Genomic DNA, 18027 nt, shown 5'->3' with positions numbered 1-18027 from the left:
ACACTTCATACAATGCATTTCCTAAAGTCAGGTATGCATATTTTATTTATATTTTATTTTATATGATTAATCCTTAGGAATGTGATGTTTTGTATTAATATGATTTGATATCTTTAAATTGACGCATTGCATATTACATACACTATATACGCCAAAAGTATCTTTATCCCATCCAAATAATCAGAATCAGGTGTTCCAATCACTTCCACGGCCACAGGTGTATAAAATCAAGCACCTAGGCATGCAGACTGCTTCTACAAACATTTGTGAAAGAATGGCTCGCTCTCAGGAGCTCAGGTTGAGGTCCTTCTCGTCCAACATAAGCCTAAACACACTCCTAAACCTTGTGGAAAGCCTTCCTAGAAGAGATGAAGCTGTTATACCTGCAAAGGGTGGACCGACGACATACTGAACCCTATGGATTAGGAATGGGATGCCACTTAAATTCATATGAGAAGTGTTACATCTGATCTTATTCTGTTTTAATCTGCAATTATTGATTCTAGCAGATTACATTGTATCCTCCTGAGCATCAGAATGAAAGAGTGAATAAAATAGTTAACCAGAATAATCAAAAGAATACTAAATATATTCATTTTAACCTAAAGTCGATGTCATGATTAAAAACAGGTTAAATATTAAAATGGGAGTCAGATTTGATTTGAACCTAAATTTAATAACTACGCAAGAGATCCACCATTGGATGTCTTCATTGGACCAATTCATTTATGGACAGATTTATGGACAATCGCTTCATTTATTCAGTTATGGATTTACTTCACGCACATAAAACAATTTGGGTTCATTTTTGTAACCCATTCATTTATATTTGAAAGGCCTTTAAAACCTTTTTACGGCTCGTTTTGAAGGCATTGGCTCAGCTTTAAAAGTTCCTCTTTTGCTAGAGCAACCGCGTTCTCTATTTATGCAGGCTGTAAATGTTATACCTACCCCGGTAAACAAGTCTGCTCCAGACCTGAATGCAGATAGCGGCCGCCTTGATAAATAATACAGACGAGTGATCGCTTTTAAAAAGGCTCGACGCTGAGTCGTGGAGCGTGTCAGAGAGAGAATAATAGGGCTGTTTCTCTGAGGTAAACACAGCCTTAAATCAACAGACGCGTTTTCAGCAGCAGAATAACGAAAAATGATTCATCAAAATGCAGATCAAAACACGATTTACATCTTTTGCACGCTTTACAAGACGCCAGGGCTGCACCTTTACAACACAAACAAAAGACACCCCTATTCTTCACCAGATTGAAATTTCAGGCACAGGAAATTTTAAATAATAGCTAAACTAAAGCATTAACAAAAGCTACAACGGAACAACCTCGCTGAGAAGGATCTTGATTGGTTCAAAACGCTACAGCAAGAAGCACTTGCTCACAGTTTCTTTTCTTGTGAGGTCCAGCCTTAAAGTGATTCAGCTTTTCTTGAGCGCTGCAAGCTGAGACGGAGAACCGTACCATTAAACGTTCACATAATAGCGTTCTTCACTTCTTCAAAAAGTGTGCTTAATTGTATCGAACGTGCACTTTATAGTGTGCTTCAAATCCTAAAAGCATAATTGAAAAAAATGTACTTGGAGATGATTTAATAATGACAAAAAAGGTCGCTTGTACTTAAAGAGTAATTGTTCTTGATTGTACTCGACTATCACTTCAAGATCACTTGACTATATTTCCTAACACTTTATTACACTTTTGGAGAGCACGCACTGAATCATTTAAAGTGCATTTGTAATTGTTTTATGATCTTTTTACGTGCTTTATAAAGTGATTTGGATTTGTTGACACACATGAAATAGTGTTATTTAATATTACGCTGAAAGTTAATATATTTTAATTAGTGCTGGGCAACCATTAATTAGATCTAAAATAAAGGTTTTTGTTCACATAATATATGGGTGTGAACTGTGTATAATTATTATGTGTATATATAAAAACACACACAGTATATGACATTATAATTATAATCATTTAATTTTTATATATATTTATATATAACCTATTTTTCTTACATATATAGATGAATGTGTGTGATTTATATATGCATGATTAATCATTGCCCGGCAATAATTTTAAATTGCAACTTTAATACTCAAAATTCAGACTTTTTTTTATACACTAGAAACTACACAAACTTTTACACTACACTAGTATACAAGTATAGAAATATGTATTGAAAAGTCAGATTAGTGTAAACTATAGACGTAACCGTAGCAAAAATCATGCGTTTTAAAAGGAAAACTCATTATTACTCACTATTATGACATTTTTTGAATTCCTACAGTTTATATCTCAAAATTTGTTTGCATCTTACAATTCCGACTTTGCATCTCAATTTAATTTTTTAATTTTTCGGTACAGTACAGAAATTAGAAATGGAAAGCGATACACGGCCCTGTCCAAGTTTTAGAGTCAATAAAAAGCAATAAAGTATGCAGTCATTTACTTTAAGGGCATGATGAAAACCCAGAGCCTCTAAGCTCGTGGAAGAATTCAAAGCTGAACAAAGGAAGAAAAGAATATGCAATGCTGGGGAAGAATACATCTCCACACCTGTCCATATTAAATGGGGGTTTTCATCTGAAGCACCGCAGAGGTTGCGTTCGATCAGTATGAGGCTTTAGATGCAGATCCTGATGCAATTTCTTTCTTTGGTGTTATGAGATGATGAAAAAGGTCCCGCGTCCGTCCACAGCGCTGGCGTCTGAACAACAGGAAGTAAAAGTCGTCCGTCACTCACCGCTAATCCATGCAGCCTTAGGGTCGTGTGCCTGGAGCTTCCCGCTGAAGATGTCCTCAATCGTGACTTTCTTCTTGGAGGCCAGACTGTCATCCTCAGCTGAGAGAAGAGGATTTGGACAATATTACAAGAACAGAACAGAAAAGGCCAAAACTTTTCAAATACTTTTACATTTGAAAATCATCCAAATCTTACAAATACACACGACCCCTTGTTAAAACGTAAACCTAAGCGGTTTGGACTGAAAGAAACTTGCACTGTCTAAACTTAAGACACGTCGGTGCCTTTGTTTTGCCTCAAGTTATGCTTTTTTTCTAAAGCATGTTTCTGAAAATGACTTAAATGTCCTTTGGCTATGAAAGCGTTGCTGTAATGTCACCTTAAAAGTTTAGCTTTAAGTACAATAAATAATTACAATGATTTTTTTTGTTTTTACTTTATAGAAGTACTACACTTACTGTATGTGTTTCTTTTATTTGTTTTTATGTGGATTTAATATATTTTATATATAATATATATTATTTAATATATTTTTATATATTTTAAAAGTATTAAATGGCAGCTTTATCATAAAAAACATGTAACTGCAAATATAAATACCTGATATAAAAGTATATTTTAGTTGAACCGTGAACGCCTGTCCATACGTTCAGCCGTATTTTAACCATATGTCAAAGACCATAAAAATAACTCAACTTAATTAAATACCAAGATGTAAAAGTGGGTTTCGGTCTATAGTGTGAAATGTAATTGCATTAAATATAAATGTAATACATTATTTTCAATCCGAAAGCGATATAAATAATGCAATCATCAATAAAAGTGTGAGTCTGCCAGGTGAATATTTTTTCTAAAAAATAGGAGAATAAAATATTCGTGAGAAATATGTACTGGTGAAACATGCGAGAAGCTACGCCTTTCTTTTTCAGCCGTGCGTCTCTCTTTTCATTTAGTAAGGATGCCATAACGATGAGTTTCTATCAAACAACTGAAGCGTGTTTGAAGCATGTTATAAGTTATGTAGAAAAATAATAATCGCCCCCAGTGTTCTAGCTTACGGATTCCGGTTTATTATTCGCAGCACATTTGCTCTTTAAGCTTAGGTTTGTGAGCCTGAAACAGTGCTGTTCGGGTTTTCCTCAAACTTTGAAAGTAACTCTGGAGTTTGTGTTATAAACCGCCTCCATCGGGCCCCGCGAGGCCCCCAAAAAACTAGGAGTACAACAACAACAAGTTATTTTTTTTATTTTTTATAAATGTATGCATAGCTCCCACCACACCGTCTGGCTTGTGTCCCGTGAGATCCGGCTCCCTCGCTGATCCACAGGGCCACAGCCAATTACTAGAGCTGACACGAGGTGCAGGGCGACACCGGCCTCCCCAGTGTGTCTCCTTCTATTTAGAGCTCTATTGATCCACACATTGATCTCATCAGCCTGGGCTTTTTTGTTATTAGACGACTATACGCTCACCCACTCGGTTTATCTCTCTACATAACAAGCATCCATTTGGGATTTTAACACTTTTTTGCAAACGAGTACAAGAAAGGCAGAGACATTCTTCATGCATCACACGGAATATGTCTATAATAACGATATCCTGAGAAATTTTTTTTTTTTTTTTTTTTTACAATTTTATTGATTCTCAGGCAAATTTCAGAACTGAATATGGAATAAAACATTATAACAAAACGAATCCCCAACTACGGCTTAAAGGTCGCAACTTAGCTATCATTCAATAGAATTAATGCACTATGTGATTAAAAAATATAATAAATAAAATACATGAAATAAAATTCGGTATATTTCTCACATGCAGTTATTACTGTCCCTTTTCCAAATAAGTTAGGTACCATTTTTTATAATATAGTTTTGACTTAAAACACATCTTTTTTAAATGCAGCCACTCTAGAAAGTTCTTCTGTCCATCTCTGATAGCAAGGGGCATCCTCTGCTAATCAGTAAACTGGTTTGGACTCTGGGTTTTGTGTTTGTATCTCTTGTTTCGTTGTCTGTCCACCCACCCAATATAAACCGTCTAGGACACAGTGAAATAAAATCTAATACCAAACAAACATCTTGATGACCTCTATTCCAGAACTCGTGAACTTTTATACAAGACCGCAGAGCATGAGCTAAATCCCGATACATCAGCCTTACATCTCCAGCAGTAAGGTGCTCAAACGGTCTGGAAGGAGCCCAGTAAAAATGGTGTATAATCTTAAACTGTATAAGACGTATTTTTGCATCCCTGGATGACTTGTTGACATTCTTTTTTACATTAGATTCACTGCCAGTAATAATAATGTTAAATAAATATGTAATTAGAAAAAAAATGATATGATTAATAAGTCTGCATGTAACAAGCTATTTTAAGTTGAAACAACATTTTGAAACAGTGAAATTTACTCATCACATCAATTTACCTTCAACTTAATTTTTAAAGACAATTTAATATAATTTAAGGTGAAATAACTTTTTTTTTCATTTTACTTTTTGATTATACTTTTATTTTTAAGGCAACAACTGAACTTTTTTTTACATTGAAGTGGATGGAAAGTCCCTTTGCAATAAAGCTGAAATAAAAAAATATATATCAGATTAAAAAAGCTAAAAATAATAATATTGCCTGTTGATGTATATAATAATTTTATATCTCCATAAATAAATTAAATTACAAATAAAATGACAGCTCAAAAAATGTAAAGAAAAGTTATTAATAAACACTAAATATTAGTACTCAAAATAATATGCCTTTCTGCAAGCCCCAGACAGAAAACAGCTCACCCTCAATTAGGCTAGGGTTAAAAATTAGTTCACTCATTCCTTGAGGCAAATCCTAATTTAGCCTCTCTAACAATTGATCCATGTTTGCATACATACCCTATCGCTCGCGTTTGAAAAAAATATATTTAACTGAACTCTGGGGAAGCATGGTGGCCCACTTTTCTTGTATTAAAGTACAGTCATATAATACATGCTGTACTAATTACCCTGGAAAATCACTATAATTGAACCCAGAACCAGGAATATTTTGAACGCAGCCACAACACTCTCTTCTGCGCTAACAAAACAGTTTTACTCTGGTAAAAAGTTATTTAAGTGTACAAAAATATGGCAAAACCATAAGCGATAAACAATACCAGAAGAGAGACAGTTGTTGTAACTCTATTCAAAAGCCTACAAAATATTAAAATGTATTTTAAATATATTTATTTTGTCCAATTGCACATTTATGTACTTAAACTAACCTAAGTGCTAAAGTCCAACTAAAGATATACTGGAGTAGATTTGTGCTAAAGTGAAATCTGTTTAAAGTGTACACAGAAATATCTTGCATTTAAAGAGATCATCTAATTCTTATTAATACTGATATTAAAACACATTTCATGCATTATATTACTAAATGTGCAGTTCAATAAAGAAATACAAGTATAAAAGTTATAATAATATGAAATTAAGTCTTACGTGATACGTCAATAAATTTGTCAATAGATTTAAAATATGATTTTTTTTTTTTTCCTTAATACAATATTTACAGATACTAAAGGTGGTATTTACAGAATTACATAATTAACTTAATTACAGAATCCTAGTTCTCTAAACAAAAAAATTATATCTAGAAATACTTATTTTAAAGCATATTTATTTGCATTTATTTGCCCATATATGCCCATATATGCCCATATTTATTTATTTGCCCATATATGCCCATATTTAAATCATTTTGAAACAAATAATGGCCAAATAAGGCATGAGATTCACCTTAGTGTGTGTGTGTGTGTGTGTTTGATCTTTCACATAAGAAGTAAATGGGCTGGCAAACAACAAGCAAAAACTACCTGTGATGTTTTGCCAAAATGCTTATACGACTAAAAACGCCACTGTTAAAAAAGGTATGCTCAATGAGATCTCGGCATAACCTAAATTACAGCCCCATTATTCATCAGAGGTTCAGCTTTGATCCAAAGCAGAAAACTAAATCGCACTATTTGCATTTTTTGATATGAGTTTATACTATTCAGTGGGGTTTAAAATGGGGTTTTATGTGAAGAAATACACATATGTCCTGAATGTGCACATGACTACATTCTGGTTGCGTATTATAATTCTGCCCCCTATTATCCCATTTCCAATATTGCCTTTCATGCAGTGTGTAATGTAACTGTATGTGAATGTAAACGAATGTGAATTTAAAAGTGCAAATAATTAAAGTTATTGTCTCCCAAAATAAAGAATCGACTCAGTACAGCCTAAACGAGTCTTTAGTAACCGAATCCCATGACGCGTTTCACTAATGCTCGTTCTTAAAGATGGTTCAGTTCCCAGTTTATTTGGTCCACTGAATCTCAACCTGTAAGCAAGATAAATAAGATATTTTTATATTTCCATTGAGCGTTCATATACAAAACTATGTGCAACGGGCCTATCGTTTCTGATGTGCTGTATGCGGTTGACCGATCATAATAGCTTGGGCATCCGACCAATCAGAGCAGAGTGGGTTCACGGTTTAGAAAGACTGAATCCTTGGAAGATGAGCTGATATTAAACACATATTTTGAGAAAACAAAGGCATTTTTTCACCTTGCATGCAAGTGGACCTATTGTTGAAGACTCCCAAACAATATAGGAGCCTTAAAAATAGCGTAATAGGGGCTCTTTAATAAATGCGAGGCGCAGGAAGACATCAGTACGTACTCGGTGTGAGCAGAATGACGGAGGTGACGATCAGAGAGCAGATGACCAGGATGACCAGCAGGGCGATGGCGATTCCCTTCCAGTTCCTCTGTGGAGGGCTACTGCCAACCAGCTCCTGTCAAACACACAAAAAAAGACATGCAGATGTTTAAAGGTGAACTTTGAACACTTTCTTTAACGTCAGAATGCAATATCTTAAAGCAGGGGTGACCAATCCTGCTCCTGGCGATCGACTGTCCCGCAAAGGTTGTGTGAAACCGTGCTTCAAGTCTTCTGCCTTCCACACACCGCATGATTTTAGCAAACCTGTGAGATCACTGAAGATCACACTGTGCCACGTGGGTCTAATAAACTTGAGTATGACATGCATGATGACGACATCTATTAACTCTATTGATTCTGAAGAATATATACAGAAGAGTGTGTATTGTAAAATCGTATCGCGAATCAGAACGTGGCAGTTGGAGATTTTATGTGTGTGCTGAAAAAATGGAAATTGCTGAAGAGGAAAGGACGAGCACTTGAGGTAAGCGCTTTTATGTTTTAGCACCACGTTGCATTGATTTCACGTCACATTTTTATTAGCTGGTCAGTAAACGTGGGCCGTACGCGATAATCACGCTAAATTTCCTACACTGTCAGAATCCTATAGGCTGTCTTTGGTCGCAAAGACCGTGACGTCTGCAGTCTTTGAATCTCTCTCCCTGTATGAAATGGGACCACCGATCAGAAGCCACGGACGAAGAAATCGCCAGGACTGTTTCAAGATGCTAATTTTTCATCTGGGACTAAGCAACTAAAAGCATTCAGTTTAAGACTCCTAATAGTGAATAAAAGTTGAACTCAAAATGCAACATGGAAGGAAAAGATGTGACAACCTGTTTTTACTTTAACATAGTACAATAATCTCTCCCATTTTACATCAGTTGGCCTTAACTACTATGTACTTAAATGTATTATGTTATTACTACTATGCATTTAAATGAATCATTTGATACGTTTGATTACTTTTTTAGTACTTATATTTTTAAAAATACCTATATTACATCTGTAATTAATTATAATCGTAATTAAAATTATAATCACAACGTTGATGTATCCAGTAAACCTTAACCCACCCTTAAACCTACCAATACTACCAAAGCTGTCCTTAACCTTACCCCTATCCACCTCAATAGCAGCAAAAGGGTTCTGCAATTCAATATGAATACAAAAACTGTAATATTTTTGATGTAAGTACAACAAGGTTAAGACCACCTAATATAAAGCGTGACCCAAAGGCTAATGTGCCGCAATTATTATTTTTTTTTAAAAAGGCATCGATTGTAAATTTGCGCATTGTAGCTGAGAGGGCAGAGTTATGATAACTACCTCAAATATAAATCTATCTGACATCTATCTGACATATCTGTCTGGCTAATATAAAGTTTCGGCAAAGGAAAATTACTTTTAAATGTAATGCATTACAATTGTCAAAAATCTCTAGCTGAAGTCCCCATGAGCTCCATTAGTGGACACACCACCCTGGACTCCATTTCCCATGTGTCCCTTGCCCCTCATGTCACCATGTCTTGCGCCACCCTTGTAAAGGTGTCATATTCTAATTGGTTCCTTGTATTGCCTGCGTCTTGTGCTCATTGGTTGGTTTTCTCATGTGTTCCCCCCGTGTCTAGTATATGCCCTGCTCTTTGGAGCTGATTATTGCTCAGCCATTACCTAGTTCATAGTTCTATGTTTTCTATCCTGTGTTTTATCAGATATACTATTTTTGCTGGTGTTTGCCCCTGCCTGTTTGACCACGTCTGTAAACGAAGCCTGCACTTGGATCCCCAACCCCGCTGTCAGTCTTCACGTTACAACCATATTGCGTTACTCCCTGAAAAAAGTAACTAATTGCACGATTTAGTTTAGCTTAGCTTTTGCTTAGCTTTCTATGGAAAGTAATGCAGTGCGTAACTTTTTAAATATGAGCAGGGCTTGATTGTTCGTTTTTTAACATAGGACGTTCTATTTCTAACAAATGTAAAAGCCAAAAAGTGTAATGAATAAAGCTCAGGCTGAAGGAAGAGCGAATTCATGTCTGTACAGTAGAATACAGGAGAAGAATGTTCAATACACTTCAGCAATTAAAAACAATAACTGCACAACTAAGTCATTTCTGCTTATTAATATGGTTGAACTCGACCATCAAAGGGCAGCAGCAAAGACACTGGTTAATAAAATGGGATTAGATACATTGGTGTTATTTAACATGTTTAATAATGGCAGATTACTGTTTAATTCATTTTAATGAATACTGAATCTGCTTTGTTTTGTGAGATGAATTAATGCACGTTTACATTTGATCTAGATCTACACTGCATTCACACGCGACACCTCTGGACTTCTGATTCCTGAGACTCGTCAGTCAATAAATGGGAAAAAGTAACTGCATTACAATTTTGAAAGAGTAACTCGTATATTTTCTCGAAAATTATAATGCACTGCATTACTTTACCGGCTACTTGAAAAAAATGAATCTGATGAATCAGTCTATGGCTGCTCAAGACTATTTCAACCCTGTGAGTCTAAACTGTTTCACTGCTTAATAGTCTCTGGTTCACTCATGCAATGATGACACATCTGTTTATATTCTGTGAAGCACTCAAAATGAACAGCGGACTTTGTAGGCTGCTACAACAAGGAAAATGCATCCGTCAAAGAGTTTATTTTAAACTTGTACTCGTATTATTATGTGGTTTCACTACCAAGCACCGACGATGTGTGCACTTCCTTTGGTCTATCCCGAACATCTGTTTCTATCTGTCTATCCGTCTATCTGTTTGCAGGTTGTTGTCTACGTGATGCAGAAGTAGATGATGCAGTGAGTCATTAGGTCAGAGGAGCAGTAGCTGCTGCTGGGACGTCTGTGGGGTGGAGGGGAGCAGGAGGGTGGTGATTACCCAGGACAACTTCCTGTCTGGCTTGGAGCCGCCAGGGAACTCTGAACTGTGCTGCTCTATTTCAAGAGCAGAGTAAAGCCCAGGGACCGAGCTGACATGAACAAACCAGAGAGGAGATGAGCAATTATACACTTATATTTTGGAAGTACTGATTTTTTTGGCCTAAAAAAGTTTGAGAGTCCTTTACAAATAAATGTAAATGTAAAATAATAATAATAATATATATATATATATATATATATATATATATATATATATATATATATATATATATATATATATATATATATATTAAAAATAAATAAATAAATAATAAATTAATTAAAAATTAATAAATAAATAAATTATAATAAATAAATAAATAAATAAATTAGCTATTTTCAGTTGAGAAAAAAACTAAAGACATTTAAATCAGTGTTTAACTGGTCCCACTTTACATTAGGTGGCCTTAATATGGCCTTAATATGTCTTTACATCAAAAAGTAAGTACAATGTACTAAAAAATGTACTTACATCAATTCTAGATGTAACTACATATAGGTATTTTTAAAAATGTAAGTACAATGTAAGTGCATTGTAAGAAATTATTAATTTAAATGTAAATACATAGTAGTTAATGCTACCTAATTTAAAGTGGGACAGTTTAGGTTATTTACGGTACTACACTTTAAAACACAATTTTTGAAAATCGTGAATCATCAATAGCTTTACATTTATTCTAAATGCACCAAAAATGTAGGAACAACTAAAATCACACACAGGCGTGCGGTAAATTATGATACTCTCACTGGTTTTTAAAAAGTGAAACAATCCATCCAATTGTTAGCAATAAGACTGATTTGAGTGGCTTTGTACTTTTAATGTCTGAGAGTGGGTTTGTAAATTATGCTTTGGGCTAATTATTTCGAAAACAAGATAGAACAAACAGTAATGCACAGCAGCTTGCTTTAATTACAATGCCACCGTCTCATCTGACCCCAATGATGTAAAAAATCTGATTCGCTCAAACGCCTCTCCTCTTTATCTAGCACCCAATTAAAGCGGTTCTTTGCTATAGGAGCATTTGCCAAACTACTGCTAATGAAATAGAAATGTCATTACAGCTGTGATAACGATATTGCAGATGCACTGAGAAAAGACAAGGCACAAACAGATGAGAGATCTCAACACACCGTCTTCAACTAAATGCTGAAAAATCTGTCTGTGTTGGCTAAACTTTCTAAAAGTCTACAAAGTCGTCACCATAAATGAACTAGTACGCCATATAAGAGTTGGCATTAGCTATAGACAGGGACAGAGAATGTGCTGAAAATGTATAATTTTTAATTTTAATATAAATATTTAAGTTAATCTGATATTTTAAGCAACCAATAAAATCATAACACTTGTTTTAAAAGGGCTTGAAACATTATCAGGGCTTGATTTTCTGTGACTTGTCCATCTATTACAGTCTTGTATGTTTCTGCACTTTAAATTGGAATAATGTTTTAGTAAAACTATGTCAAACTACTTAATGTGTTTTAAAGACCTTGCATCATGGCATTGATTCTCGCTCAATAATGTTCAAAAGTCTGGGGTTAGTTCTATTTTTTTAAAGAAATGAATGCTTTTATTCAGCAAGGACACATTGAATTTATCAAAAGTGACATTTAAAACATTTATAGCGTTGCAAAAGATTTTTGTTTCGCATAAATATTCAAAGAATCCTAAAAAGAATTAAGAAGAAATACATTTTTTAACACCAATACAATCAGAACCATTTCCTAAGAAGCAAATCAGCATATTAGAATGATTTCGAAAGGATCTATATAAATATATTAATATATACGAAATATATTAAAATAAAAATTAATTTCAAGTGTAATAATTCATCGCAAAATTCCATAAACCCTCTTCTTATACAAATCTTAAAAAAATGTAATTAATAAAAATAATAATAATAATAATAATAATAATAAACACAGCCTTGCTGACCACAAGAGACTTCTTTCAATAAAACGAAAGTTTAGTGTGTCATTCCTCACAGATTAAATTGAATATACAGTGCATTCATTCACCAAATGGCTCATGAGAAAAGAAAACACAATTTCTCGTAATTGGTTGGCCGATACCACCGATCATCGTTTTACCAGCTAGTTTCAAGGACCGCTTCAAACGTGCCTTGTGAAACGTCCCTGTAAAACTGAAGGTTGATTTTCTCCATTACCTCTGCACAAGAGATGCCTCGCTGAACAGCCTGACAGCTCACATATCAATTCATATAGATGAATTCAAAAATACTGCAGCTGAAAAATCACCTTGAAAATATCGCATTTGCTCATACAAACACCAAACCCTAGCTAATGAACTTTGTCATGTAACTCATCCCACACCCTGACGGAAACGATGCCTAAAGCGCTCTATTACTTCTCGAGGCGATCCGACTAAGGATATTCACCTGGAAGACACTAATAAATGGTTTTATAGACACGGTAGATCGTTATTATTTTGACCTATCAAACATCGGCAGACCCTGGCAACCTACGACCTTCTAGCTTTCTACAGAAAACATAAAAATGAAGTTTAGCATTAAATACGAATGAAAAGTTAACAAATTTGTCAAGTGGCTGAATTGATAAGCAAACATGCAGTTCACGTTTAATTAATATTTGAGCAAAACAACCTTGAGAGTGTTAAAATCGAGAAGTCTTGAAAGAAACCTAGCCGATCGCTTTGCATGTGTGTATCGTCTGCGTATAAGCTTGCATTCTGCTCAATCTCGAAATGAAATGTTTATCTGAAACAAACAAAAGACGCAATGTCAAGACAAATCAGGCGAGTCATCTTTAATTTCAGAATCCAATATTCTCCACACTAAAGCGACAGCTTCACGTTGAACTCGTCTGAGATAAGAATTCTGTCGGCGATAAATAAAATGAAGCAGTTTGTGTGCTGTGACTTGACGGAGGGAAAAGCAGCATTGTGGCGTCTAGAACAAGAACGAGGACGTCGATCGCAAAAACTTGACAGCTGCTTAATTAATGAGCGATACGACAGAATATTACGCATGAGCCAATGTACACAATTTCACCATCACTGATTGAATCTTTTTATTTCATGCTTTGAAAATGAAAAAGCTCCATGGGGAAATCAAAGTATAAAATGTAGGACATATAGTACTTTCCCTTTGCCGTGACATTCATGCGCGTCCACAAATTTCATTTCATGCATCTTCATTTCGTACATCTCAGCCTGCTCTTTAAAGTGAAGACCGTGACCACCTTAATCTTGTACAATTTTGCAGTTTTTTCATGGATATTCTTCTGTTTTCCAGCAATCAATCTCAGGAAATGAAACACATAATGGCTTGAAATCCATTACCGCTATACTGTATATCTCACTGAAGCAAGGCGTGCAACAAGGAAGGATGAAGGTTTTAATGAATGGTGTGTTTGAAGCTTATTTCTGCAACTACACCTGTGACCTATATGTAACGGTGGGCATAAAAATGGGTCATATTTTGAAGATTCGCCTTTCTGAACTGAAAACTTCTTGCTCAGTCCAAAAACAGCATTTGTTGACCAAAAACCCGCACTGAACTTTCTAGGGTCAAACATTTACACGTCGGGCGATAAAAAAAGACAACGTTCATCGGTGTACTTTTACTGTACTTGAATGGAAACGCTACGATGTTTATAAAATTCCCAAAATGTGCATTATCACTCTTGAGGAAGATTGCACAAACTGCGAAAGCAACTTTTATCGAATACACACATTTTATTTGTATCAAAGGTGTGACTTTGTTAGAAGTCATGTGACTGTGTACAGTAATTCATAACAAACATATATTATTCTGAAATGCTGATGCCAAAGGCCATCATCAAAGAGTAAAAACCAACGGTAAAACGAACAAATATATAACATTATATATGAACTGCATGAGTGAACGATTCAATGACTCAAAACCTTCATAAAGACAGCTATCTGGTCGGATCTAAAGTAATTAAGTGCATTAATTATCATCATCATCTACTGATGTAACAAAACAGGTCACTGAAAAAATCCATACCATAAAAAGAAATGAACTGCGCTGCTCAACCAATCAGATTCTAGCACCAGAACTACTAGCATTTCTTTTATAAATATAAGCTATAATAGATAGATTTGCTTAGTTTAGATCACAATAAAACTCTCCATGACTAAACAGGGCCATATTGAAATCTATTGTTCTAGTACAAAACATTGCAGTGAGGCAAGCAGGTCAAAACATAAACCTTGTTTGACAGATGGGTTATGACAACCTTGATTATATCAGAGAGCAAATACAGGCTGGATAATGTTTGCGCTATTGTTCTGATAAAACTGAAAAAAAAGATTTGTTCTCGTTACATGTAATGGATAACATTTACCGATAAAATTTAAAACCTGAATGCACTGCAAGTCACTTTGGACAAGAGCATCTGCTAAATACAAAAATATAAATGCGTGTCTACATTACTTCGGCATACATTATAGATGTGCAAGATTCACAAACATCAGCAGTATTTCCCTGAAGCGATTATAAACCACTAAAAAGTGCCAGTAAACAGAGAGGAGAAGGGATATTCCCATTACTGCAGGCTGTCATTTCATTACAAACAAATCATCAAACAAGTCATCAGCACAATTCATTTTTAGCTACCTCTTAGCATCATCAACCTCGAATTTATAGAGCGCTTTGCTAAATCTATGCAAATTGAAAATGTAGGCCTAAACAATATAATGGTTTGTTGTCAGATATATGAAATCATATACTTGCTTTAAATATTATATCTGTGTTTAAAATAATATATATATATATATATATATATATATATATATATATATATATATATATATATATATATATATATATATATATACAATGCAAAACTGCAGTATTCAGTTAAAATAAAATATTATTAATGTATTTTATATATTTAAGTATAATATATCTATTTTATATCTATCTATATCTATTTAAATTATATATATATATATATATATATATATATATATATATATATATATATATATATATATATATATATATATATATATATATATATATATATATATGTATATATATGTATAATTGTTTATATTTAGAACTATGTTAAATATGATATAGGTCTTTGTAAGACTAAAAAAGTGTTTAGATAACTGCAGTTAGTTAAGATTAAATCAACCTTTGAGCTGCCGTAACAGCATATAAATTGAAGACTTGTATGTGCTGTGATACTTTTTGTCTTTGCAGTGCATTGTTAAAATAAGCAAATCAAACGCATTCAAATATTTCAGACTAACAAGTTTACTTTTACTCCACATGCAGCTACAATGAAGCGTCGAGGGCTTTCAAACCTCAGAGTTTTCAAAATAATCCCTTTTTGTAGTAGCTTGTTTGTCTGTTTGACAGACGCAGAAATCTGTGTTGTCCCACGAGGGCGAATGTAATTGTCCAACAAAGCTCCGACAAAAAAACACGTGAACACATTCTCATCTCGCACAACAAGAGGGATTTAGTTCTTAGGGGCTCAGCAGGAGACTGCGTCTGTATTAAGATGATTTCCACCAGGATCCGTGTGAAAGAAATCCTCCAAATGCAATTCAAAGATTGCATCGCTGTCCTTCTAAACTACAATCTCAACTTCGGACCTTTCGATTGAACGGAAAGCCTCACCTTACGTGAGATTACAGGAGCTCAAACAGTCCGGAAAGTTTGCTCCCTGTGGGTTTTTAGGTTTTCACGAAACACACACCTACTAAAGACTTCTCAAGCCCCGGTTTTTACTGCATATAACAAATAATCCCGGGTTTAGATATTCTTGCAATAAGGATAAAACCCTACAAACCTCGTCCATGGTGTTCCTCGGTAAGAAGGTTTTGTTTTCGTTGAAGAACAAGGACAGAAACTCGTTGTGAAGGATGAAACATATCTTTCCTGATCTCTTGTTTCCAGGGGAACGAGTGAAAGCGATGAGAAGAGACGGAGAGCGTGATCGCCTCGGTCACAAAGTTGGGGTTTTTCGCTCACCGAGACCAGAATCATCAGTGATGATTCAATCTCCTGATGCTGCACTAAAACACGAACTGTCACTGGCCAGCAGGACAGGTGCATCAGTTAAGCCTTATCGGATGGGATTTCCTGGGTGTCCTTGCAGGGTCACAGCCAGGCGAAATCAAAGACAAATTACTCACAAACGCTGTTGGGTTCGATCTAATCTAATCTAAAGCATGCTAGGTTTGGAAAATATTAGGTACTATATACTGACACATTAGGAAACCGTACCTGCGGAGAACTTGTCTGCAGAGCGAGAAATACGTACCAATAAGTACATACATTTTAAAAAAAGCTGAAAGATGAGAGATTGATAAACAAGCTAAAAACAAGTGTGTGTGTGTGTGTGTGTGTTCTCCATACGGTAGTGATCACCCCTATACCCTGTTCCTTAAAAGACTTTAGCAGTAAACGTATTGGACAGATGAAAGGCGTAAAGCTAAGAAATACTGGTCATTTGAAACTCGCTTAGCTAACTTTGCTAAGTTTAGGTCATTTTGTTATGTTTTTGACATTTTTATAGGCTTTAGTTTGGTTTCTATTTAGCTTTTAGTGTTAGTATTTTAAGTAGCTGCAAAACTACTAAATCTGTGGGAAAGCTTTGAGTGTTTCTACTCGTCCAGTTCTGGTCGGCCGTGGGTCGACTTTTAGCTCAAGCAATGTGAAGCACACTCCATACGCATCAAGGATGAATCTATGTCAAGCCATTAATATATAATCGATGCTAAGTTCTAAATTAAGAATGCATTGCTGTCCGAGGATCAGATTCAGGGCTAACCGGTCAGACATCCGCCTGATGCCATTCATACGAAACAACATCCTGCTGGAAAATCAGAGGATCTTCTGTGGAGACACAAATAAGTTCAATAGGTGCAATTAGCCCATTGACGCAAGGGTCAGAAAGGCCTTTCGAAGAAATGTCACGGCAGGACGCGTAACGCAACGAGAGGCCAGCTCTAAAGAAAGCCTTGTCTGTGATGCGGTTCAGACTGAAGAGGCGACTGAGAGCTTTTGATCTCGTAATTGAACAGATACAAGCCCTCTCGACTGCCCTCGGAAAATAACACATTTTCCATGTTTGGTGCAGAAGTATATGGAGCATCCATACGGTGAGCATTAGTTGAAGAGGAAGCATCATTGTGCGTCCTGCACAGCAGCTGTTAAACGATACGGCATTGTGATGTTCCACCCACACAATAAACTCTATTTATTAACCTTAAGGACATCTGCTGAACTGCTGATGCACTACTGTTTGTGCTCCGCTGATCTGCTGTTATAATGGTAGATCAGATCAGTCGTTTAATTAGGAGGTGCTAATTAAAGCTGCCCTTTGCTTCTGTAATCTCACCTATTACCCAGCATCCCCTGCTGTTGATCTCGAGAAGTCAGAATTCTAGCAGAATAATTATAGTAACTAAACCTAAAATTAAAAGCCAAACCAAAAATGATATCACACAGAGGTTTTTTTTCATTATTTGAAGTAAAATAAACGTTAAAAGGTGCACTGAGCAAATTTTGCAGAACAGAAAGTACCAAAAACAAGCATGCCCGCACCCCAACAGGACCCCTGCCCTATTTGGAG

The 18027-nt window shown here is 35.3% G+C and overlaps 1 protein-coding gene across 4 annotated transcripts in view; it reads right to left on the bottom strand.

The window, feature by feature from the left end:
- dpp6b (dipeptidyl-peptidase 6b) overlaps nucleotides 1-18027 on the bottom strand; it is a 108894-nt gene that overhangs the window by 22736 nt on the left and 68131 nt on the right. For all 4 annotated transcript variants that reach the window (XM_043222200.1, XM_043222186.1, XM_043222193.1 and 1 more), the window contains 2 exons: nucleotides 7449-7563; nucleotides 2752-2850 (listed from right to left, as the gene is read on the bottom strand). In XM_043222200.1, the coding sequence (XP_043078135.1) occupies nucleotides 2752-2850; nucleotides 7449-7563 (214 nt within the window). The remainder of the gene's footprint in view (nucleotides 1-2751; nucleotides 2851-7448; nucleotides 7564-18027) is intronic.

This window comes from Puntigrus tetrazona, chromosome 2, assembly GCF_018831695.1.
Source record: "Puntigrus tetrazona isolate hp1 chromosome 2, ASM1883169v1, whole genome shotgun sequence".
Taxonomy (NCBI): Eukaryota; Metazoa; Chordata; class Actinopteri; order Cypriniformes; family Cyprinidae; genus Puntigrus; species Puntigrus tetrazona.
Note: the sequence above shows the minus strand (reverse complement) of the source record. Positions and strands in the feature narration are given on the sequence as shown.